We start from the raw sequence: 24,815 nt of genomic DNA on the forward strand, positions 1-24,815 counted from the left end.
CGGCGGCCGAGCATGTCGATATCCTCTTCCTCCAGCGGGCGGTCGGGAAGCATGCGGGCGAGTTCATGCCAGTCTTCATCCACAATGGGCTCTTCATGGACCTCAAGCTCAAATTCGTCGTCCTCAGCCCTCAATTCATTTGTATCTGGCTCCCCATAATGATCGTCCGCATGGGTGTCACGGTGCTGCTCTCTGCAAAACCTGTACGCAGCCGCGAAGGAATCGAACCGCTGCCCGCCCACGGTGAGCAACTCCTCTGGAGAGCGATGCGGATGAGCCATCATCAATTTAACACGGCAGAAGTCACCAAACTGGGGAGATGCCTCCACGGACCTGTATCGAGGAAAGTAAGACAGGACTCTCTTCTTCGCGTTGGCAGCGAGTCTCCTCCACGTCTTGAGATTATACGATTGCAGGTACTCGAGGTAAGTTGCATCCTCGTGCTGGTCATTTCTCTCGAGATACCTCCTGTAGCTGCCGACGGTCTCGTTGACATCTTCATCCACGCGATACGAACGTGCATGTTGCTCCAAAGGACGGCAGTCGACAGAGACCACCATCCGCGTGCCTTCCTGCAGAGGAATGTTAAGGAGAAGATGGGAAATCTCCTGCGCCGAGTAATCTCTCTCGGCAATCAGCTTATTCATCAGGCGAGAGGAGAAGGATAATAGCGGCTGAAGGTGTGCCGTGTGCGGCAAAACCTGGTCTGCAAGCTTACAGTAAGGCTCAGTCTTCTTCTCAGATTTGCTGCAATACTTGGCAGCGTACGTAATAACCGCCTGTAGGCTGGTGCAAGGAGATATGTCGATATTGGCTAGCCAGCCTAGTATAATGGCGGGATTGAAGTGATTCATGAGGTTGTCATTCCGCGCCGCCTCGAAGACATAGTACGACTTGCCTTCCTTCCTGATCACTGCGGCCAGCTCCCGCAAGGCACGAGGAAAGTCAAAACGACACTCCCGCTCTGGATTGGCCGCATTGGCCGCCTCGATATCTGCAGCAGCGCCTTCCATATCCCTCGCCAGATCAACGGTTCTCTTCCTTACGCGTAAGCAGTATGTGGTATTGCATCTGTGGCGCTGGCAGCGGTTGACGATTTGTGAGAGACGCAGGAATGTCAGTTCTGTACTCAGTGGATCTACGCTCAGGGGGTTACCCTCACCCTGGGGCATAGTCCTAGTCGGCTCAGGATTAATGGCAGTGATGTGGAATCCCCACGTGCGTGCAAAAACATCACGAGCGGCTTCATCCACCATGTCGACTCTTGGGCAATTCTCCATCCAGTACAGGCCATGGTTGTGCGGACTGCCACGCCCTTGCCATTCATACCGATCCCAGTAATCCGTAATGTTGAACTTCTTGCTTAACACGATATCTCGAAAGAAACAGTATCGGCGGTAGAAATGGAAAGCAGCAATGTGAGGATTCTGACGCAAAAGTTGGCGCGAGAGACCCATCCTCTCGGACTCGGACGCAGCCAGCCATTCATCATATCGGGGCATGTGCTGGTAGAGACTCCGCCAGTGTAAATCTGCCGGGCTGAATGTGATGAATGCACCAGGACATCCAAGGTTGTAGGCATAGGCCTCGAGGTCCTGCCTCTTCCTGTTCCAGAAGGGGCGCGTGCCGCGAATAGGTACCGCATGTCTTGTGATTGAGTTGATTAGCACCTGCGCCTCAGGGTCCTCGCTGTGCTCCAGTGCCTGAACAAGCTGCTCCCGTGTGAGCGGTTCATGACTACCATCGTGTTGCTTCACGAAGAATTTGGACCGTGCACGGGCCTGTGACCGCATCAGAGTATTGAAGGCGACGAAGCGGAAGGTCGGGTGGCGTGCAAAACGCCCGTCATGCCAGCGCATCGCGTGCTCGATGTAGTCCTTGTAGTCGATTGACCGTAGCCGAGGCTCAACAAAGTCGGCTCTCCCGTCAGGAAAGAGGCAGGGAAAAGCTAAGGAGAGTAGGGCATGAGAGCGATTGAACTCATTAATGGGTGTGCGCCGTATATTCGGAAGCTGCAGCTCGTGCTGCACCTGCTCCTGGAAGCTTGTGGAAAGCCTTGGTTCAGCTTCTGGTTCTCCGGCAAGAATAGACCGCAGAGCATCGAGCTCCGTGTCCTTGGCCAAAAGGTCCGGCACCGCAGCCTCGTCCTCCAGGTCCGGTTCTGCCTCCTCATCTTCCTCGGGTCCAACTTCGGCAGCCTCCACCTGGCTCTGGGGGATGTCGTCCAGGACATTGCCATCTTGAGGCAATTGACTCAGCCGCTCTTCGTCGATGACGATGCATCGATAGCCAGGATGATGGCGCCGGAGGTAGTTAAGCCATATGGCAACTGGCTGGCGGCGTACACGGAACTGGCGGGTGAATTGCCGGCTAAGGTTTGCATGGGACGACGTATTGGAAGGACGGAGTAATACAGTGTTCAACTCCCGCGGCAAAAGCGGGAGTTGGTTGTACACCAAGCCAACCTCGCGGAGAAAGTGAACAACATGTCCCCGATATTTGTACTGCTGGCCCCGCACAAGCATAATATTCACGTGGACGTGAACACGGCCTATTAAAGACTCTTCAGTAGGTGTAAGCTGAGGCAATTGAGTCGGTACGGAGCCAAAATCCAACTGGTTGTCCACAGAGAAGAAGTACGGCTCTTCAGGGCCGCGTTTATCATCCTTTCGACAGCAACGCGCACAAATGCCATCAGAATCGATCTTCATCTGGAACCAACGCTCTTGACATCGACCACAAAATTGCATTTGGTCATTGTCCAGCTTTGTCCAGAACTCACGGAGGATTGCTTTATCACGACAGGTCAAGGCGCAAGCGTCCAGGTCCCCATTCCACACCGGATCTTGTGCGTGAAATACGGCCGATTCTTCAGGTGGAATCATCACTGGACTCCGGTACCGTCGTGGCGGCCCCGACGATCGAGTTTGCCTTTGAGATTTTTTTGGCCGCCCTCCTGTACCAGGGGCAGGACCACGGCGAGCACGGCGACGAGGCCCTGACTTTCTGGAAGGCTGCCGCGAGCAATAGCGAAGAGGGCTTTCGTCCAAGGCATTGCTATTATCGTTCCCGTCTTCGTCCCCTAGATCGGAATCAGACTCTACCCCTAGGTGTTCGAGGTACTTCCGTGGTCGAGCAGGTGAAAGCAGCAAGTTGAAATAGTCCTCGACGTCAACATCAGATTCAGAGAACTGTCCCCTGTCATCCGCTTCCTTGGTCATTCCATCCCCATCTGGGAGCTCATTTGCCTGTAGTCGATCTTGACTCCCAGCTACGTTCCGTGGTTAGCTTGAACAAACTGCCGGGACCACAGCACAAGGATACCTTCTCCAGGACCATCAGAACCTTCAAAGACGCCGAGTTGAGAGATTGTGGGAGTTAGTGACACAGCCTCCCCTGCACGGCGTCGTGAACGATGGTCGCGCCGAATAGTGGCCTGCTTGGCCCTGGCGCCGGCCTTGGAGGCATCATCTTGCGAGTCCTTCCCGCCCTTGTGGAACCTAACAGCCAGGTAAGAGTAGTCCACACCAGTCGTGCTGCTTCGGACAGTAGATGGATCAGAATGTGAGGCGACAGGATCGGTCGAGGGCGGCACAGGCGGTGAGGGAGCTAGAGCCCGGAAGAGCCGCGAGCTCGCTTGGGTTGGTGGGATCGGCGTCCCCAGCACTATCTGCGGCTGGCTGCCTGGCTCTCCGAACAAACTCCTAGCTGTATGTTGTTGCCGTAGCTTCTCTGGCGATGTAGGTTGGGTTCCAGATCTCTGGTTAGGAGGCGATAGGCCAGCGTCTCTGTCGGTTCTTTTCGGGGCAGATCTCTCAGCTGAGGTAGGACGGACAGCCAGCTTTCTCAATGCAAGGACGGCACCTTTGGACCTGGCACGCTTGATCAGGTTAGGGAGGCATATATAGTATATCAATGGTGTCAGTTACCTCGGAATTGCGGTGGTCCCGGCATTCCAGACAGGTTGTAGTTGGATTGGCAGATTTCCTCCTGCTAACGAAATTACTTGGTGATTTTGTTCGGTCGCAAGACGGGCAATGGACTGCCAATTCAGATCTAGGACTAATATTACCCCTAGAATCATAATCCATACCCAACCATGCGGTACATCTGTTTCAATAATGGAAGAAAGGCTGCTGGCCAAGCAAACGAACAGATCGCTGGGCAAATTTAGCGATTGTAAACGATTGTAAACGATTGTAAACGATTGTAAACAGAGAAGTAAACAAAGAAGCACCGACAGACGGTGGCTGTCCTTTACCCACTTTTCTAGAGCCACCAACCAATCCAGCCTTCTTTCGCGATTTCCCATACAAAATTTGGACCAATAGAAACTTATTTGTCAAGCCTGCACCAAACCCTCATTATTCGGAAAACTTATGGATTAATGTAGAGTCAGCCTTCGGCTGAATCAAAAGTTTCTTTTGTGAATAAGAGCTGCACGGTTCCCGTGTAGCTCTTATGAAGTTCTTGCTCCTTGGACAATTCTCATTCAACATAGTTGGTGCCGAAGGCGCCATTATACTCGATCTTTTTTCGACCCTCAAGTTGTCTGACATGGGCCATGGCGCGTATTGTTGAGTGCCTCTTTGAGAGCGAAGTCGCGACCCAAAAAAAATTTGTTTCGGATGGGAGGGGGGGGTGGCACGAGCAATCAGCGACCAGGCGCCCACGTTCGTGCTTTGAATGTGTTAAGGTGTTAGTGAGGTCCCTTTCCGGGATAATATCCAATGAGAATTCGAATGAAGTGTTAGGTAAGTACATATATACTCAAGTACTTATCGTGATAATAAAAGTACTCTTGGTCGTCCCTGGTACATACCTCTTAGCAGTATTTTATTAGGCTTATTAGGTCTAGTACAGGTAGAAATACTTGACAAGGGTACTCTGGAGTAGATACACAGGCGGCACCTTAGCAAATGCAAAGGGATTAAATAGTTATCCTTGGCGCACCACCACCACTTGTTCATAAGGTTCTTCTAGCGGTCCTAGGAGAAGAGTGACTTATTTGACTTATTCGTGCGATTGCCCACGAAAACGACATTGACAATGCCGCCGCTACATGCCGCTGACCTTGACCAGGCTACGAATGGTGGTGACTTGAGCGATGTTTCTTTGAGCCATGTTTACGAGACAACACACAACTATCCGGGAGGCGAAAGCTCAACAGTTGGCTCTCAAACACACAGCAACGAACCAAAAAAAAAATCATGACGTGGAATCATTGAACGCGGCAATCCATGGCCACGTCAGCACCAATTTTGAGAGTGGCCGTGTTGACATCAAACTCGATTCTGGCCTCTGTCGACGCCTATCTTACTTCATCCCAAGCACCCCTCGACAAAACACCAAACCAGCTCCCCCTGTCGAGCGTCCTCCACCGTACACCGAGCAAGGCCCAGAGTCCCTTCGCCTCAATATCGTCATACAAGTTGTTGGAAGCCGTGGAGACGTACAGCCATTTGTCGCACTTGGCCAAGAACTCCAGCGGCATCATCACCGAGTTCGTCTCGCGTCGCATGACGTTTTCGGCAAATTCGTCAAAGATGCTGGTCTCGAATTCTTCCCCGTCGGCGGTGACCCGGCCGAGCTCATGGCATACATGGTCAAAAACCCCGGCTTGATACCGAGTATGGAGAGCCTCACGAGCGGTGATGTCCAGAAGAAGCGGAAGATGGTTGAGACTCTTCTTCGGGGGTTCTGGAGCTCCTGCATTCAGCCTGACCCAACTACGTCGGATCCGTTCGTCGCAGATGCCATTATTGCTAATCCCCCGAGCTTTGCACATATTCACTGCGCACAAGCTCTCGGTGTACCGCTGCATTTGATGTTCACGATGCCTTGGACTAGCACTACGGCATTCTGCCACCCGCTGGCTAATATGCATGGTGAATCCAAGACACCACCGAAAATGGCAAATTACTTATCCTATGTGGCAGTGGAATGGCTCACGTGGCAGGGGTAGGTGATTGAATGGCGTTTGACTCTAAACCCCCGACGAGAAAGTGTCCTGTGTACTGATCCAAAAGCAGCCTTCAAGACGTAATTAATGCCTGGAGAAGAACGCTTGACCTGGAGCCAGTCCCTTTCTCGGAAGGACCTTGTCTTGCAGAAACGCTCGAGATACCGTTCACTTACTGTTGGTCACCGTCACTAGTTCCCAAGCCAGATGATTGGCCCGAGCATGTCGGTAAGTCGAAGCCCTTTTTTTAATTTTTTTTTTCTTTTACCCTATCTGAAACTTTGCAGACGTTTGTGGCTTCTTCTTTCGCGATGAGCCGACATACACCCCCCCTGGTGACTTGGAAAAATTCCTGCGAAACGGGCCGCGACCCGTGTACATTGGCTTTGGGAGCATTGTCGTCGAAGACCCCGAAAAGTTGACCCAAGTGATTGTTCAGGCCGTTGAAGATGTCGGCGTACGGGCAATTGTGTCCAAAGGGTGGAGCAAACTGGGTCAGAACCAACCGGAGAGCGAAAACATTTTCTACCTCGGCGATTGTCCACATGAGTGGCTGTTCAAACATGTCTGCGCTGTTGTACACCATGGAGGCGCTGGTACTACAGCTTGCGGTCTGCTCAACGGTCGACCGACAGCAATTGTCCCATTTTTTGGAGAGTAAGTGCCATGGCCTCTTTAATCTGGCAACCCCCCGTATTGTAGAGAAACATGGAAGCTTTGCCGAAAAATTAGCCTTGCTAACACCTGCAAGTCAGCCGTTTTGGGGCGCCATGGTTGCAGCAGCCGGCGCCGGTCCTGAACCTATTCCTGCTCAGCAGCTCAACGCGACCAACCTTGCCAACGCCATCCGATTCTGCCTGACACCAGAGGCTGCAGAGGCATCAGAAGCCATAGCTGCCAAGATGAAGTCCGAGTGCGGAGTCCGCCGGGCCGTAGCCTCGTTCCACGCCAACTTGCCCCTGAACAAGATGCGCTGTGACGTGGTGCCTAGTCTCCCTGCTTCATGGCTCTGCAAGAACAAGGGCCTTCAATACAGGTTATCCAAGGGAGCAGCCGAGATTCTGGTTGACGCTGGACGCATTGCCAAAGGCAATCTCAATAGGTAAATGAGATGAGAATTTCGTTTCAGCGTCAGCTCACCGAGACCGGACAGAGAGACTTACATGACATTTCAGATACCGCTCGAATCCCATCCACATTAGCAATCGCAGATGGGACCCAGTCACAGCGGCCGCGTCTTCTTTGGCGACTACGGGAACAGGAATGGTCACGTCGGCCGCTAATATAGTACTAAAGCCGTTGGAGGTTCTGGGCAATTCCAGGGCGGAAAGAAAGCAAGCCGCTGTGGAAACAGGTCACGTCCCGAAATTCGCATCTTCCGACGGCGACGTCTACGGCCGGTCCGCGGCTATTGTTCTGCCAAAGACGGCTCCTGATACTACTGAAGACGAAAAAAACGCCGTTGCTGCAGCAATGATTGGGTCTGCCTCTGGCGTGGGAAACTTCTTCAAGACCTTCTCCAAGGGCATGTTGTTGGACCTACCTCTAGCCGTTACAGAGGGCTTGCGTAACGCGCCTAGGCTGTACGGCGGGCAAGTATATGAACCAGGGAGTGTAACCGACTGGAAATCAGGTGGAGTTGTCGCCGCCAAATCCTTTAGTCACGGCGTCGTGGAAGGCTTCAGGGACCTTGTCATGGAGCCTGTGCGTGGTGCTGAACGAGGCGGAGTCGTGGGAGCCATCAAGGGCGCAGGTATTGGACTCGCGAACTCTGGGGCCAAATTAAGTTCCGGTGCGCTGGGAATCGTAACGTATTCTGGACAAGGCGTCTATCAGAGCTTGCGGGCCACGGCCAAAAGGGATACGAGCAAGAGGGTGAAAGAAGCTATATGGGCCGAGGGACCGTACGCAGTGAAGGCTGGGTTGGCACTAAAGAAGGACGCTGTGCTCGAGGCGTTTGATGCCTTTGTGGCGTCAAAAACTACATCGTAGGCGTTCGTGACCACTAGGCAACGATGCTTGCGTGGTCTCGACAGAGGCAACCAGCATTATATTCAAATGATTGGGCGACCTGACGAGGACCTACTACTACAGCGTCGTATTAAAGGTCTGTCAAAAACCCCTCTTTTGCACTAAACTCACCTTGATTACTTTCTTCAAAAAATTAAGTTTATTAAAATATATGCTCAAAAGCTTATTAATATAGAATTTAATATATATATATATATTATATGTTTATATTTAACTTTACTAAGTTACTAGTATAAACTATATTTTACTTCACGTAATTAATCCCGTTTTGCACGGCCGTGTAGAGTTGATACTTCTTCTTTGATCCTTGTACAGTTGGATAAAAATCTAGCCAACCAGTCATCATGCATGGAATTAGATCAGGGGCGCAAGAATCATAGCACGCCGTGATTTCGGCCGCTCATTCACGAAAACGCCAAACCGGGCTCTAAAAGTGCTACGGGCTAAAGTGTGTGTTACAGGCTGTGAAACCACATTGTATCACACCTGCTCTGTACCAGCTGGCAAGAAACAAATTGGAAGTGGACAAAAGGGTATTTCGGTTCCTGTCTCTCAAAAGTAAACAGCAGTATTTCGAAAGTATTAAAGTCTTGAGTTTCCGCCCTGCAACGAGGACCCAGGCAGCAAAACGGTTGCGTGGCCAGGCAACAGAGGCACCATTATCCGACAACTGTAAGCACGATTTAGACCGATGCTGTTATATTAATACGCTGAATGGAGTTTGGAAAAAGGTCAGGTCAGCACTATATTAATTGGACGGTGGACAGTTAGTCAAACCCTACACGCAATCGAACAGGGAGTCGCATTGAATGCATCAAGGCTACGGCTCCGGCTGCCTGGTGAACAGCCCACGATAGCTGCTACCCACTGAATGCTCAGGGTGGTTTCCCATGTTGAAACGGCCAATGTACCGTTGACCAGTAAGCGCACATAAGCAACAGCGCCAAAATGCACCAAGCCGAAGCGGCCTGACGGTTAGGTAAAGTGTTAGGTTTCCCAGGCAAATGGGTCACGCCCGTGCCAAATGATAAAAGCCTGCTTCTCTCGAATAAAAAGTTAGTCGGACGCTTCCAGTTACTCAACTGCTTCACCTCGCTTCCACTCATCGAGAATATACTGAACACAATACGTGTTGTATCATGTGTACATACACAGCGGTAGCTATTCATGTTGACTGCCAGAGGAACCCTCAACACAGAGTAGACAAGCTTCTGTACAAGCGGTGCCAAGACCGACCGAAACCAGAACCTCGCTGCGATAACCCAGTTTTTGATTTCCTGCTGTTGAACAACTGTTACTAGGCGAGTTGATGCTGGGATGTTGGCATGGCAACCTCGGCTCCATGGACGAAGTTACGCGATGCCTTGATGTGGCATGCATCATATTGCGCACTTGCGAACTGCTTCCAATCGACTGGCCTTCCGGTAACGAGACAAACTGAGCCACGCGGGCCAGACGAACGGATGACAAAGCCACGGGCATGACTAGTAGCAAGCCGCTCCAGTGGAATATCCTTGAACGGCTAGACAAGATTTGAACTATTTGTGTCGATCGTCGCACCTGGATGCACTCCTGTGGTGCGCAGGAACTGGCGTGGCTAAATAGAGTCTGGTGCAGATAGTGGCTGCACAGGCGATCACTGGGGCCTTCAGCAAGGTGGCTGCAGCAGTGGGCATCATTCGCTAGTCTACATCGGGCCAAATAACCCACACATACGATTTTGCCGTCAAGCTTACTCCGTACGTCTGTTTGATTTCACAGCCTTATTGGTGCCCGCTTTAATGTCGAGTGGGTTTGGGTGCGGTTTATGGTTAACAGTTGCGGCTTATTATGACCTTAGCGCGCCCTTGATTACATCCTTTTTTCTAGTATAGCTTCATGTGGCTGTGAGAAATTTAACATGTATTTTAATGGTGAAAGTTATATGAAAAGGTACTTGGTTTAATTAAAACTAGCGAATGATGCCGGTTAAAAAGCCGAATAATGCTTGTTTAGTTGCTCAGAGGCCAGTATCCAAACGGTCCAGGAACGACACACCCAGGCGGCAACAAGGCTCCGGGTCAACGTTGACGTTTGCACACTCCCGCAGACGCACCCAGCACCCACTGGCGACGATTCGTGTCGCTAATGACTATCTAGACCCGGACATCATATAACTAGTTGAGAATGAGACTGAATTGTAATGGTACAAGAATCGCACATAACCCGTATTTACCGATGATACAAGACGAAGCCCGCAGTACTTGGAGTTGGTGTTGAATGTAGATTTACCGAACGCGACAGAGGCTTCCATCTACGTCTTCATACCAGTCTTCACTGCCAGGGCAACGAAGACACCACAGCATAGCATTGGGGTCATACTTTTTCTTGATAGCTCGAAGCTTCGGATATTTTGGCCCCCAGAATGCGTCTGCCCAGTTGGGCTCGTATGCATCGGCCTAGCAAAGGGGGTTAGTTCTCTCATTTCAAAGTCAAGTATGGCATGTGAAATACCTCGTTCAGGTAAGCTCCACTTGCAGGAGCGAGACGGCGCAATGCGGCACCCAGCACATTTGTGACCTCGTCCTGTACTGCCCGCGTCTGGGCATACGGCAAATCGTCTCTCCAGCTCTCGGAGACGACGAGATGGACGACTGCTTCTCTCCATGCTGGGTGCAACGCGTTGTCTACATCGACGGAGCTCAGTGCCATTGAGCCAGACACGGATGAACTCGAGATGCCACCCTTATGATCCCGTGTTAGTACAGCTGCATGGATGCAATACAGAAGCTCGACTTACCCTCCTCCGCGTGGCACTTGGCCCTACAAGCTCCAATGTTCTGGCGAGAAGTTCAGGATCCTCGGTCAGTGACCTGGCGGGCAAAAGCCTTGAGGTTGTAGCACCGCCACTGCCGCCAGCCCCCCCTACGTCTGGGAAACTGTTGTATACATCGATCCAGCTTGGTGACCACGACAACTTGGATACTGCGTCTGCTGTCTCATTTGCTGTACCTAGGTACGACATCAAAGGCTTGATGAGGGACTCGGCTGTTCCGTTCGGCTTATTGTACAGGAAGAACAGGCCGAAGAACGAGAGGGCTTCGCTGCTAGGAGGACCAGAAAAGTAGTAGTTGCCTTGGAAACCGCCTTTCTTCAGATCTGGAAGATAGCTGTGTACTCTGGCCATCAGGTCCCACCAACACGACGTACAGTTGGTGTTCTTGTTGTTAATGGAGAGCGTCCAGACGGTAGCTTGCGGCATCGGCCAAGCTTTGATCGTTGCCTCGATCACTATACCGACGGTGCCACCTCCGCCTCCTCGCAGTGCCCAGAAGAGATCCGAGTTGCGGTTTTCGTTGGCAACAACGAGGTCTCCGTTGGGTGTGACCACCTTGGCCTCCAGATAGTTATCCGCGCCGTTGCCAAACTCGCTGGTAAGCCAGCCATGGCCGCCGCCGAGAGACCATCCAAGGAAGCCAACATCCTTATTCGTGCCTCCGACAACCGCTGCATTGTGCTTGGCCGCGGCTTGGAAAAGGTCATCATCCTGCTCCCCCGCGCCAATAGTGACTGCCATTCGAGGCTCCCCATTGCAGTGCTTTTTGGAGGATTCGCATTGTGGTGTAAACTTTTCGTGGAACGTGAAGCCTTTGAGATTATGTGTCCAGATGGAGAGGCTGTTGGGAGCTGCGCTTCGATATGATCCATGCCCCGTGTTCTTGACATTGAGCCGCAAGTTCCACCTCTTGGCGAATTTGACAGCCGCCTGCACGTCGGCAGCGTCTGTTGCATTCACCACGTAAGGCGGGTATCGTCCAAGAGAGCAGCCCCTGCTACCTGCGAGAGGGTCGCCGCCGAGGCTCGTGCCGTTGGGATAGACGGCATCGCAGCTGTTGTTCGCCCATTGCTGCCCATGAAGACTGACGGGGTTATTGCTATGGAAAGCTGCTGTTGTCCAATTGGCAACGACCTCACTGCATTGATCCGCGTTGTACTGAGGATCTGATTTGTAGCAGACGGAAGCCGGGAGGACTGTCTTCAACAGGCGGCCGGAGATGGAGTTATTGAATGATGACCAGTCGAGCTCTGAAGGCCAGCATGATTCCGATGGTTTCTATCGAATCTGGTTAACTCCTCACATGTGCTGTTATTCTCGAAAGCTTAGAACGTACACATTTACATTCCAGTGCAGCTGCAGTTGAAGACACGGCAGCCCACAGCAAGGGCAATTTGAGCAGGAGCATCGTGGAATCCCGTTGACCTACTTCGGTGATGTTCCCAGGAAAGGTTGAGGATCGTGTTAGTCTGGCCTTGTATACTTTTATACACCCGGCCGGGTACCGGTGAGTGGGCTCACGATCCGGCGTTCAGGCCGCAAGGATTGCGGCCTCTCTTTTTCTACGGCTGTGGAGCGGGACGCATCAGGTTGTCGCACGACCAGACACAACAATAACGCGTGGCATGAATCGTGGAGCCGAGCGGCCCCCATCAAGGGGCGCACACAATTCTCTCTTTCGTGGCTGAATCAAGGCTTTTACAACCATCATTTGTGGCCCTGATCCTATGATGGTGAAGAAGAGACTTGCGCCACTACACTACAGTGGGGCTTTTCCCTGGTATAACTCCGCCACGTCTTTGGTTGATCTTGTTAACTAGTAGTATGATGATGTGTTTAGCACGTTTTAGCGGATTATTTTTAGCTTGTAAATTAATGGTAGAGTTAGCTGAAAGCTTGGCATTTGAGCTTTTTATAGGGATTTAGGCGGTCCCTGTTACATGTAGCTTGATATATTATGAACAGGGGGTCTTGGTGTTTTATAAACAATATGGGTTTTATCCATAACTTTATGTTTAAATCCCTTATTGAGAATGGGTGAGAGCCATGATTGTGCGTCTGGTGTTATGCAGTGTTTCCAGCCGGCTGACGTTCAGTCGCGGTTTATAGGATCATGGCCCATGTGCTATCTAGCGGTGATGCCCGCTTCCGTTTGACACAAGTTGCTTGCAGATACCGTCCCCACTTGTGCTCAGCCTGAATATACAGTAACTAGTGGAATGGGCCAAATTAAAGTGTAAGCTATGTACATAGCTGCGGAGCCGTTACGCTACGTGGAGGATTTGATGGACAGCCTCTTGGAAAGAGCGTTTACGAACACGCGTATTACACTTTTGAACACGCGTATTACGCTTTTCAGCCTCGCCCAAGCATCGCATGCCCAGCTCGAACGGTGGGTCGTTGCAGTTCAACGGCCCCCCTGCATTGGATAACTTGATTAGACGGAGTTGCACGGCCATCACCTGAACGACGTCATTACGCGATGTGGTACTCTACTACTTTGCTTCACTCATGGGCCCTTCACGCCGCGACCCGCCTACATCTGGACCAAGGTGCGGCTCCAATTACAAGCACATCGCGGAGCCATGTACGCGTAGGACGCATAGCAAAGCCATATGCGAAGGTGCAAGCTTGACATGGAGCTAGTTTCAGCCTGTGCGCAGCACAACCGTGAAATATATCATCCGTTACATAATGTCACGTAAAAGGGGAGTTAATCTCGGAATATCGGGAGTGTGTGTATTGTGCGTTGGCTGTGATAGATTGGCGGGAGAGTGTGCAACTAAATCGGCGCTGAATGTTGCATACACTGGGGTTATTCAGCTTCACGATGGGTTATGTAATAATCTATTCTTAATCTTATTGACTCATTGTTGCGTTCTTGTGATTGTTGGAACGGGGTTGGGCACACCATGACCACTCGGCATCTGCCCCGAAAGGATGAGAAAGCCTGGGAGCACACGCCCTCCCGCAAATATACTCTCAATCGCAGCGGCAGACTCTCTTTTCCCAGGCAACCCGATGTAATAAGCCCCGGCTCTTCCTTAGAGTGACAATAAATTGGCCCGTTCCAATCACAATGGGGAATCCAGTCTCAGCCATATTCCGGATGTCTTCAGGGGGGTACCCTAGGAGGGTATTCAGGATGAATACCCTCAAAATTTGGATGGGAGTGGGGTAAAGGGGCAGGGTTTTTCAGACTGATTTCCGGGTAGAGTTCAGGGTTAAGGTATCGTGATCGGGGTTAGAGTTGGGGTCGGAGTACGCGATGAATATGAAAAAGGGGCTAGCAAGAAAAGAGAATTCTTAAGGGAGCGGGACAACCGTGTTCCAGCTTACCAGTCTATAGCATGTGGAAAGGACAGCGATAATAAAGGAGCACATTCAAACAAGCGCAGCTTATAATCTAGTGGTTTATATAAAATGTAAACGCTTAATAACACTAGAAGATAAAGCGATTAATCACCTATGAAACACGCATTACCTTTTAAGCATTATTCTAAAGGATATTCAAGATTACTCAAACTTAAGACAGGCAAACAATCCAAAGACTATTGAACTCCCAGCCAATAGCGGCCCGCTATAACCACTAATCCCGGTTAAAGGGGGGTGCAAGTGCAAAGCGTGCCCGTTTCTCATAAGGTCCAAGAAAACAGCTGGTACTCACTGGAAAGGTGCGGCGCACACGCTAGAGAGTGGTCGTTATACCTAAGTTAAGGTTCAGTTATAAATGACGGGAAAGTATGCACGATACTGGACGGTGGGCAGCCAAGGGTACGACCCGACGGCTGTGACAAGGGCTCGATTACGAGGGCTTAGAGCAAGGGCTCAATTCAGAGATAATCTGGTATAGTGTTAAAGGTCCTTAATTTCCTAAGAGAAATGAAGAGCGCGGTAACTATTATATATATATAAAAGGAATAGAGATACTAAAGGTGGTAAGTGCGTTATGTATTTAGTTTAGGTAAGCTTATAGGTTTTATATTAGCGTTAAGCTTTATTAAGTTTTAATCGTATAATATTAGCTTCTCTTTTAAAAAAGCTTACTTTAAGCTTTTTAAAGCTATTTAAACCCTTAAGTTATATAGCTTATTTAAATAATTTAATTTAAATTATTATAATAATAATAAAACGCTCTCTTTAATAAAGTATTTATAAGGTTTTTAAGTTTAATAACGTTTTATAAGCTATTCTTCCCACTTAATTAAATATTTAATATAATTATTAGTCTTTTAAGAATCTATAATTACCTTTACCTAATAATTAAGTTTAACTATTAATATCTCTTTAAGAATCTAGCTTATATTTAAGCTATTAAAATCTTCTTAATAAGGCTTAATTAATAAGATATAAAAGAAATTATAAATTCTTTAAAAGACTAATAATATTAATCTAATAATAAATAAGAAAATTACCTTAATTACCTTAAAGGGCTTAAGTATCTTTTTATTTAGCTTCTTAGTAGGTTACTTTATTTTAATATTATAAGTATTTAATATTACTAATTATTCTTCTTTATAAATTAAAGCCTTTACACGCTTTTTATTCGCTTAATTCTTTATTCTCTATTAACTTTAATTAAAACTCTTTTTAGCCTTCTTATATACTTATATTATTTAATAGAAGTAAATTCTATTACCTAGGTTATATAGTTACCCTTTAAGGGGGTTATTAACTACTAGGTAGAACCTATAATTCGCGTAAAATAGTAATATACTTGTAGTTATTAATACCGCGTTATTATATACGAATTCTACTATTAATAGTAGGTTCTTTTAGTTTAATATTTTATAATTAATAAACGCTTAAAGGTAAACTTTAAGAGTTTAGTTTATACGTTTTATTTACCTATTTATTTAGGGATAAAAGGTAATTAATATTTAGCTTTTAATTCTAATAAGCTTTAAAAAGTCTTTCTATAAATAAACTATAAAGCAAGAATCTTAGTTTAATATAATATTTAAAGAGACTTTATATAGCCTTTAATATAACCTTATAAAGATTTAAATTAAATTCTTTATCTTTTTCTTATCTTTTTATAAGGGAATAAAATAGGTTATCTTTATAAAGGGATCTATTATAACTTATATAAAATTACAGCTATTTAATAATAAAAGGTTTATAATAAAGTTTATAGCTATTAATTACTAGGGCTTATAATAAAGCTTTAAAAGCTATAGTAGGCCGTAGGTTATATAATAAAGGTTCTTATTCCTTTAGCATTTTAAATATTCGTAAATACCCTTTTAAATATAAGGCTTTATAGCTAGCTACTAGAAATTCCTTATAATTAATTCTAATATCTTTTTTATACTAAAATATCTAGTAACTTTTAAATTATACTTAAATTCTAGGATTCCTTATTATAAGAGCTTAAAGTCTAGTATTTAAAGTTATCCTTTCTAGTAAAAAAGTCTATTATTAGCTATAATATCTTTTAATAGGTTAAATAACTTATTTAAGTAAGCTAGGTTATTTTAAGTAGTATCTTTTACCTATTAAATAAACTTAAGTAGCTAAGCCTTTACTATTAAGCTATATAATTAATTAAAGGTTAAAAGTATAGCTAATATAAGTTTTAAAGTTTATTTAAAATATTTAAATTATAAGACTATTATTATAGGCTAGTCTTTACGTTTCTCTTTCTTAGATTAGTATTATAATAATCTTAATAGAATATTCGTCTTCTGGTTTGCCTTACTTAATTAATAGTTAATAATAAATTAATATATAAATAACTCTTAGGCCTATTTAGCTTATCGTTAATTAAAAACCTTTATTATAGTAAAGTAACTAAGGTTCTAATAATTTAATAGTACTTTAATATAATAGATAGCTCTCTTTAAGTATTACCTCTAGCGTTTAAAGAAATTAACGATAGCTAAAAGCTCTTTATCGTGTATTTCGTAGTTTATCTTAATAGGGAATAGTTTTCTTAAGTAAAAGGCTATAAGATACTATTTTCTATTAAAGTGCTTTTATAATAATATAGCTCTTAAGATAAAATTTAAAGTATTTACCTTAACCTATAATAAAAGGTTTAAATTAAAGTAGGTAAGTATAAAAGCTAAATAAAATGCGATTTTTAGCTGCTTAAAGGCTTCTTATATCTCTAAAATTAATAACTATTCCTTTAAACTACGTTAAGCGTTAATTAATAATCTTATTACTTTAAAGAAGTCTTTAATAAATTATTGATAAAAGTTAATAAATCCAATAAATTTCTAAATATCTTTAATACTTTAAGGTAGTTCTTATAGTCTTATATAACGCGTCTTATTAGGGGATATTAAGATATCTTTTATTAAAATAATATACCCTAGAAATTCTACTTTAAGTACTCTTTAATAGTATCTTTATAAAGCTATAGTAAGCTTATACTTAATTAAGCGTCTTAATACTTCTTAAATAATTATATTATATTCTTTTACTATCTTAACGTAAATAAGAATATTATTAAGATATATTAGAACCCTTATATTAATAAGATTTTAAAAGATACTATTTATTAAGGCCTAAAATATAAATAATACGTTTATTAGTTTAAATAGTATAATTATATACTTAAATAAGCTCTATTTATAGCGAAATACTATCTTTTACTTATAACTCTTTATAATATAAATAAGATTAAAGCTAGACTTTAAGTTAAGTTTTAAGAATATAATAGCGCCTTAAAAGCGGTCCTATAATTCTTAAATAAGTAAGATTAAGTGCCTTACTAGTATTATAACCTTATTAAGTCCTCTATAATCTATTATAAGTTATAAGAGGTTCTTTAAATTCTTTTTATTAATAGATATTATAAGAGCGCTATAAGATACTATTAACTTTTAAATTCGTTTTATTTATAGTATATTATTTAGCTATAAGCGTAAGGCTTAAAGTTCCCTTACACTTATAATATATAAGAGTTCTTATAATAGTACTTATTCTTCTATTAGGTTAATATAATAATCCTAAGGTTAATAGTCTAGTAACTATAAAGTAACCTTATTTAATATTATTAAGGTAAACGCTTTAAATTTCTTAAGTACTATAGCTTTAACCGCTTTAATAGTATTCTTAGCTATAATTATTCTATTATTAAAGATAAGCTTAAGAGACTTTAAATTAAAGTAGTATTTATAATAGTATTTAAAGATAAAGCGAATATTATTCTTATCGTTCTATAGATTAGTAGGTTAATATTATTTTAGCTATTAATATAATAGAATTATATTATAATCTTCCCTTATAGCGCTAAGCTTAAAGCTAAGACTTATAAAGTAATTATTCTAGTACCTTAAAATAACTAGTTCTATATAATAATAATTACTAGACTTATTAAGCTAATTATTAAACCTATATAGGGTCTTTTTTTAAGAACGTTTATAAATTTTTAAATCTACTTATTAGGCTAATTTAATTAATATTACTAAAAGAGAGCTTCTATTATTAAGTAAAACTTATATTATTCTTTTTTAATTACTATTAAGAATTATTATTTAAACTATTAGTCTTAGTTTTAAGATTAATTCGTTTAGCCTTTATTGTTTTTAAGAGTAAGGCTATAATATCTTTATTAAGGGGTCTTTTTCTTAATAATAAGTTAAGAGCCTCTTTTAAAAATTCAATTTTAAGTTAAAAGGGAGTATATAGCCGCACTTAATAGGGTCTTTAATAATTACGCTAATTTATAGTTATTTAGCTAGCTTAAAGACTTTCTTCTTATTTTCTTTCTTCTTTTATTTCTTCTTAAAGATAATAGTTACCTTTCTTTCTAGTAGTACTACTAAGGTATTACCTTTAAGGTCTTATTTTATAAAGTAAAATACTACCTTATAATTATTTTAATTATAATACTAATATTTAACGCTATCTCTTTTTCTTTTAATAATAAGAGTGTTATTTATTCCTTTAATAGCTTTCTTTAATAATAATTATACCTTTTTAAATTTATTAGGCTTATTATCCTTTAAGAATACCTTTAATAAACCTAATATTTTCTTAAAGCTAGTTTATAATTATTATTATTTAAGAGAGCTTAACTTTAAGCGCTTTAAAGTTAAAGTAAGTAAATCTTTTTTTAAGTTTACTTTTAAATAATTAAGGTTTAATAATAACTTCTCGTAAACCTTTTTAGCCTTTTATAAGGTACTAATAAAGTTCTTATTTATTTAAGGTTTTCCTTTATAAAGAGAGTATATAAGCTTAATAATCTTTTAAGGTAAAGCTTTTATAATATAATTTTAAAGGGTAATACTAAACATTTAAACTAATTTATTAAAATCTATTAAGAACGTTAAAAACTAGGTAATATTATTATTATATTTAAGCTTCTTAAGCTTTCTTAAGTTTCTTACTTTCTTTAATATATCCTTAAACCTTAATTAAATAGTCTAAGAGAAATTATTTCACGTATTTAAACCTTTTAAGCTTTTTAACTATCTTTCTCTTTATTAATACTAGATCTTAGCTTAATTTAAGAGAAGTAAGTTAACTTAATTAGTCTTAACCTAATCTATTAAAAAGCTTTTCATGTAAAAGTTAATATAAATAATAATAGTCTTTTACTAAAAGTAAAACTTATTAGTATTTTAGCTATTAAAGTTTAATAGTTTATTCTAGTATAAAGAATTAACTTATTTAGTTAATTTAAATTAATTAATAAGCTAAGCTAATAAATTTAATTATAATAGCGGTTTATCCTATAGTTCTAAGGGTATTCTTAGGTTATTTAAAGGTTCTAGTAAATAGCAGTTATTTTATTTATTATTATTACTATTAGACGAGTTAGGGTTACTAGGGTTAAAATAAGTGTTATAAGTAAATAGCTAGGAAAATTATAACTACTAGTAAGTTTAATAAGAGGTACGTATATACGCTAAGTAAATAGCCTTCTTAAATAAGAGTTATAGGGTTTATAGTTTCTAGGTTTTAATATTACGTATAATTAATAGCTATATAAGTAGTATAATAAGGGATTATATAGCTTATATAAATACTACTCTTTTTCTAATTTTTTAAAGGGTTCTATTAACGTTTACTTATTTTTCGTTATTTATTTTTTTTATTACCTTATTAATAATAGTTTCTATTAAGTCTTAAATACTTTATAATTATACCTAATTATAAGCGTTTAATTAGTTTAAGCTAATATACTTTTAAGCTAAAAGTTCTTTAATAATACTATTTATAGCTATTACCTACGCTTATATTTAGTTCTAGGTATATTTAAGTTTATAATAAAGAGCTTAAATCTAATAAGTACTTTAAGCTTATACGTTTTAAAGGTAAGAGAAAGCGTTATTACGCTTCTTCTTATTTTAAGTAAATTAAGTAATCTAATAATAAATATTACTAGCGAATTTATTTATAGCGTTCTTAAGCGTATACTTAGAGCTTTTACGAATATAGTAAATACAAGTGTATTGTGTATTGTATTTTGTATTGTATTGTATTTTCGTGTATTATATTTAAATACAATACATTACATTCTTAAAATACCTATTAATATATTATTAGGGAAAAACGCTAGTAAATTTTTTACTTATATATATAAGGCTAATTATAAGGCTTATAAGAAATATTCTTATATAGTTAAATAGAGCTATTTTAGTCCTTTAAAATGCATTAATTTATATTATTATAAATTATATAATAAGAGAGTTATTTATATTTTTATTATTTAAAATATATTATTAAAAATTTAAAATATAAAGTTCAAACTTTAAATATATAAATTTTATAAAATTAAATACTTTAAAGTTATTAACGCGTTAATTAATTATATTTATTTATTTATTTATTTAGGTACTCTAGAGCTATTACAAGCTATTCTAGTACTTCTACACGTATGTTACGAACGACACTGCACAAGACACGGGACGGGACCGCATCGGCTAGGATAGGCATGACCCGTAGGCATAAGAAGAAGGTAGGGGCACGTGACTAGCTACGTAACCTAAGAGGTAATTAAAGAGGTTAATATTTAAATATATTAACTAAAGAGAATTAAACTAATTAAACCTTAAGTTAATTAATTAAGGTTTAAAGGGATTAATAGTTAAGCTAATTAATCTAGGATTATAATAAAAAGGTAAACGAATACTTAAGAAGAAAGTATTCTTATAATTAAATAATCTAGTTCTTTATTAATTAATCTAAGTAATAGTCTTACTATTAAGAGTTATACTCTTAATAGCCTTATTATAATACTACTTAAATAGCTACTTTATAGCATTTAACTTAACTTACTTTCTAAGAAATAAACCTATTATACCTTAAAATCTAAGCTATTATTACATTTTAATTAATTCTATTTAATAAGTTACCTTAAAACTTTAAGTAGTAATAACTTTTAAGATATTTACTTTAAGCGAAAAGACTATTAACCTTAAAGAGATAATAAAGTACCTTTATAATAAGATTATTAAGCTTAAGAAGTAAAATTAATAGCTTTTTAATTAATAGAATAATCTCTACGAAAAACTTAAGGTATAAGAAGAGAAACTTATAATAGTTTAAAATCTTATACTTATATTCTCTATTAATAATAATAATATACTAAAATTCCTTAAGCCTAAATTATATAATAGCTATAAGGGTAATATAAGAAACTTTCTTATATAAGCCTAAGCTTACCTATAAGTTAATAAAAAAATCTATATAATACTTAAGTTATAGATTCTTTATATTAATAACCTCTTAACTAGAAAAGTAATAGAATAATAGAAATTAACTTTTCGCGTATATCTTAAACACGGTATTAAAGTTAAAGTAAAAGTTATTTATATTTTCTTTAATTATAAAACCTTTAAAGAATAACTTCTTACTATATTTAAAAACCCTAATAAGTATAAAGAAGCTATATAATAGCTTACTTAACTTAAGTAAACCGGATTTATAGCTTATTATACTAGGGAGTTTAAACGTATTATAATAAAACTTAATTAAAATACTAAACTTAAAATAAAAGTCTTTTATTAAGGACTTAAAGAAGAAGTAAAGAATAATATTTATTAAGAAGATTATTTTAAGTTATTTAATAACTTTATTAAAATAATTATTAAGGTAAATAATCGTTTATATAAGTAATATTATAAAAAAAGTTATAGGAAATTTAAATTATATACTAGGTTTAATAAACCTAATAATAATAAGCTATATTAAATATTAATAATATATAGGTATTACGTTAAACCTATAAAACTTAACGCTATAAATAAGAAAAGAGAAAAGACTTATTATAATTATAATAAGACTAAATACTTTATAAATAAATGTAAAGCCTTAAAGAAGCTATAAAAGCTAATTTTTAAAGGTAAAAAGCTTTATACTATAAACTAAGAAAACTTACCCACGCGAAATCTTAGTATAATAAGTAAGAAAGAAAGCCTTATATTAATAAATAATATTAATTTAAATAAAGATTAGGAATTTAAAACCTAATTAATATCTAATAACTTTTAGGAATATTAGACACTCTTACTAAGAAGTGAACCTCTATTAAAGCTAATTTAAAAGAAAGAGAATTATTTAACTAAGAAAGATAAACCTAAAATTAAATATAAACTTCTTAATTAAACCTTCTATTATAATAATAATTATTACACGTACCTTAATAGTAAGTAAGGTAATGAATAGTTTTTATGAGAATAAAAGGGAAGAAGAATAACCCTTATAATACAATTAAAATTATAATAAACCAATTTAAAGATATTAAACGAGAAGTTATATTATATTAAGAATAACGTATATATTACCTAAGCTATAACCTTATAATATAAGGAGAAAGGGAATTATATAATTACAAGTAACTCGCTTAGCTTAAGTTTAATTAATATAAATAGTAGATTAAGTAATTACTAAGAAAGCTTTAATAATACGTTAAAGAATAATTACTAATAATAGTACCTAGAATAACGCGCTAAAGAATAATATAAGGATAAGATTAATAAATTAGGAAATAACAGCTATTATTACAATTAAAACTAATTCCTTAACAAAGATCTAATAGGTCTTTATATACTATAAATATTAGTAATATAGTATACCTTATAATTAATATAACTATAATAAAATAAAAGATTTAAGTAATAATTAATAGTAGAGTATAAGGAAATTTTATCTTATTAAATCTTGTTAATAGATTATAATTACCTTAAACACTTAAAGATAAGCTCTATTAACTTATAATTATAAAAGGAACTATAGTAAAGTATAGCTAAAAAGTAATTAATATAAAAGTTACGTAGCTTCTCGTTAATATATAAGGTATAAAACACTAAGTTATATTAAATATTATAGTAATCTTAAAACACGATATTATATTAGGGATACCTTAATTATAAGCGAGTAATCTACGAGTTAATTAAAGAACTAGTTAACTTTAATAGAATTTACTAGAATATAATTATAAAGCTAAGAGTAACCTATAAAGAGCACCTTATTTAAACTATAATAGGCCTTTAAAAATATATATAATTACTAGAGAACTAAAAGCTAAGATAATAGAGATTTCTAAGAATTACTTAAAGTATAGTAAGCTATTTAACGAAGAGCTAAAATAAAACTATTAAAGCATTTACGCTAAAACTATAAGATTAAACTCTAGCCTAATATTAAACTAACGTTTAATAAGATTTATTCTTAGAACCTTAAGTAAGATAAAACGCTTAAAGAGTATTTAAAGGACATGTTATAAAAGGGATATATAAGACTATTAGAGTCTTTAATAAAATACTTAATCCTATAAATATTAAAGAAGAATAGGAAACTATAACTATATATTAATTACTAACACTTAAATAAGATTATAATTAAGAATTAATACCCGTTACCACTTATAACGGAAATTAAAGATAAAGTTAAAAAAGCTAAATAGTTTACTATACTTAACTTAAAAGAAGCTTATAATCTTATACGAATAAAAGAAGGCTACGAGTAAATAATAGCATTTTAAACTAGTAAAGAATACTATAAATATCTAGTAATACCTTTTAGGCTTACTAACGTATTAGTAATCTTTTAAAGAATAATTAATATAATCTTATAAAAACAACTAAAAGTGTTTATAATTATATACCTTAACGATATTCTTATTTATTTAAATACCCTTAAGAAATATAAATAATATGTATATAAGGTACTATAAACTCTATAGAATAATAAACTCTTAGTTAAAGCCTTAAAATACTAGTTTTACTAGAATACTATACACTTTTTAGGGTACGTGCTTATATATAAAGAAATACAAATAAGTTTAAATAAGATTAAAACTATTAAGAAATAGTTTACACTAAAGAATTTAAAAGAAGTTAAAGGATTTATAGCATTTATAAACTTTTACTATAAGTTCTTAAGCGAATATAAAGATATTTTATAACCTCTTATAAACCTAATAAAGAAAGAAGTTAGCTTTTAATAGAATAAACTAAAAGCTATAGTATTCTAGAAAATAAAAGATTTAATTACGTTAAAACCTATATTAAAAGCACTTAATTAAAATAAACCTTATAAGCTTAAAATAAACGCCTTAAACTTTATATTAGGCGAATAGCTTAAATAATAAGATAATTAAAGAAGATTACACTTAGTTATATTCTTCTTAAAGAAACTCTACGAACTTAAACTTAATTATAGGATTTATAATAAAGAACTTATAGCTATTATTAAGTGCTTTAAAGAATAAAGATATTATCTTATAAAAGTAAAGTATTAAATTAAGGTTTATATTAACTATAAGAATCTTATATTATTCTTAACTATAAAGAATTTAAATAAATAATAGATTAAATAGTATAAAACCCTTATAAATTATAACTTTAAGATTATATATTATAAAGAATTTAAAAATAAAAGAGTAAACGCGCTTAGTTAAAGAGAGGACTTAAAATTAAATAAGTAAGTAAGTAATATACCCTTACTATACGCTATTAAGAATAGGAACCTTATACTAGGCACCTAAGAAATTAATATAACCTGGTAAGTAAAGTTAAATAAAACATAAATATAATAGATTAT

General features: G+C 38.7%; 2 protein-coding genes across 2 annotated transcripts; one reads left to right on the plus strand and one right to left on the minus strand.

Annotated features, from left to right (window-relative positions):
• The first annotated feature begins 4,992 nt into the window (after positions 1–4,992).
• J3458_019573 (uncharacterized protein) lies at positions 4,993–8,158 on the plus strand. Its single transcript, XM_066121566.1, has 5 exons — positions 4,993–5,961; positions 6,033–6,190; positions 6,250–6,619; positions 6,714–7,064; positions 7,138–8,158. Exons 1-5 carry the CDS (start codon positions 5,123–5,125, stop codon positions 7,952–7,954), a joined length of 2,535 nt encoding a protein of 844 aa, XP_065973180.1. The 5' UTR covers positions 4,993–5,122; the 3' UTR covers positions 7,955–8,158.
• A 1,748-nt stretch (positions 8,159–9,906) lies between these two features.
• Positions 9,907–12,216, minus strand: J3458_019574 (uncharacterized protein; the record flags this gene model as incomplete). Its single annotated transcript, XM_007817662.2, has 4 exons — positions 9,907–10,431; positions 10,487–10,717; positions 10,773–12,086; positions 12,145–12,216. The coding sequence occupies 4 exons, from the start codon at positions 12,214–12,216 to the stop codon at positions 10,261–10,263; spliced, it is 1,788 nt and encodes a 595-aa protein (XP_007815853.2). The 3' UTR covers positions 9,907–10,260.
• Between the last annotated feature and the right edge of the window lie 12,599 nt (positions 12,217–24,815).

The sequence above is a fragment of the Metarhizium acridum genome, assembly GCF_019434415.1.
Source record: "Metarhizium acridum strain ARSEF 324 chromosome Unknown scaffold_568, whole genome shotgun sequence".
In the NCBI taxonomy this organism is placed as follows: domain Eukaryota; kingdom Fungi; phylum Ascomycota; class Sordariomycetes; order Hypocreales; family Clavicipitaceae; genus Metarhizium; species Metarhizium acridum.

What these genes read in the sequence shown, in the direction of transcription:
- J3458_019573 (XM_066121566.1), top strand. Translation starts at nt 5,123, where the DNA reads ATGTTTACGAGACAACACACAACTATCCGGGAGGCGAAAGCTCAACAG. An exon ending in TGATTGGCCCGAGCATGTCG is followed by an intron (nt 6,191 to 6,249) that starts GTAAGTCGAAGC and finishes GAAACTTTGCAG; the next exon opens with ACGTTTGTGGCTTCTTCTTT. An exon ending in GCCAAAGGCAATCTCAATAG is followed by an intron (nt 7,065 to 7,137) that starts GTAAATGAGATG and finishes ATGACATTTCAG; the next exon opens with ATACCGCTCGAATCCCATCC.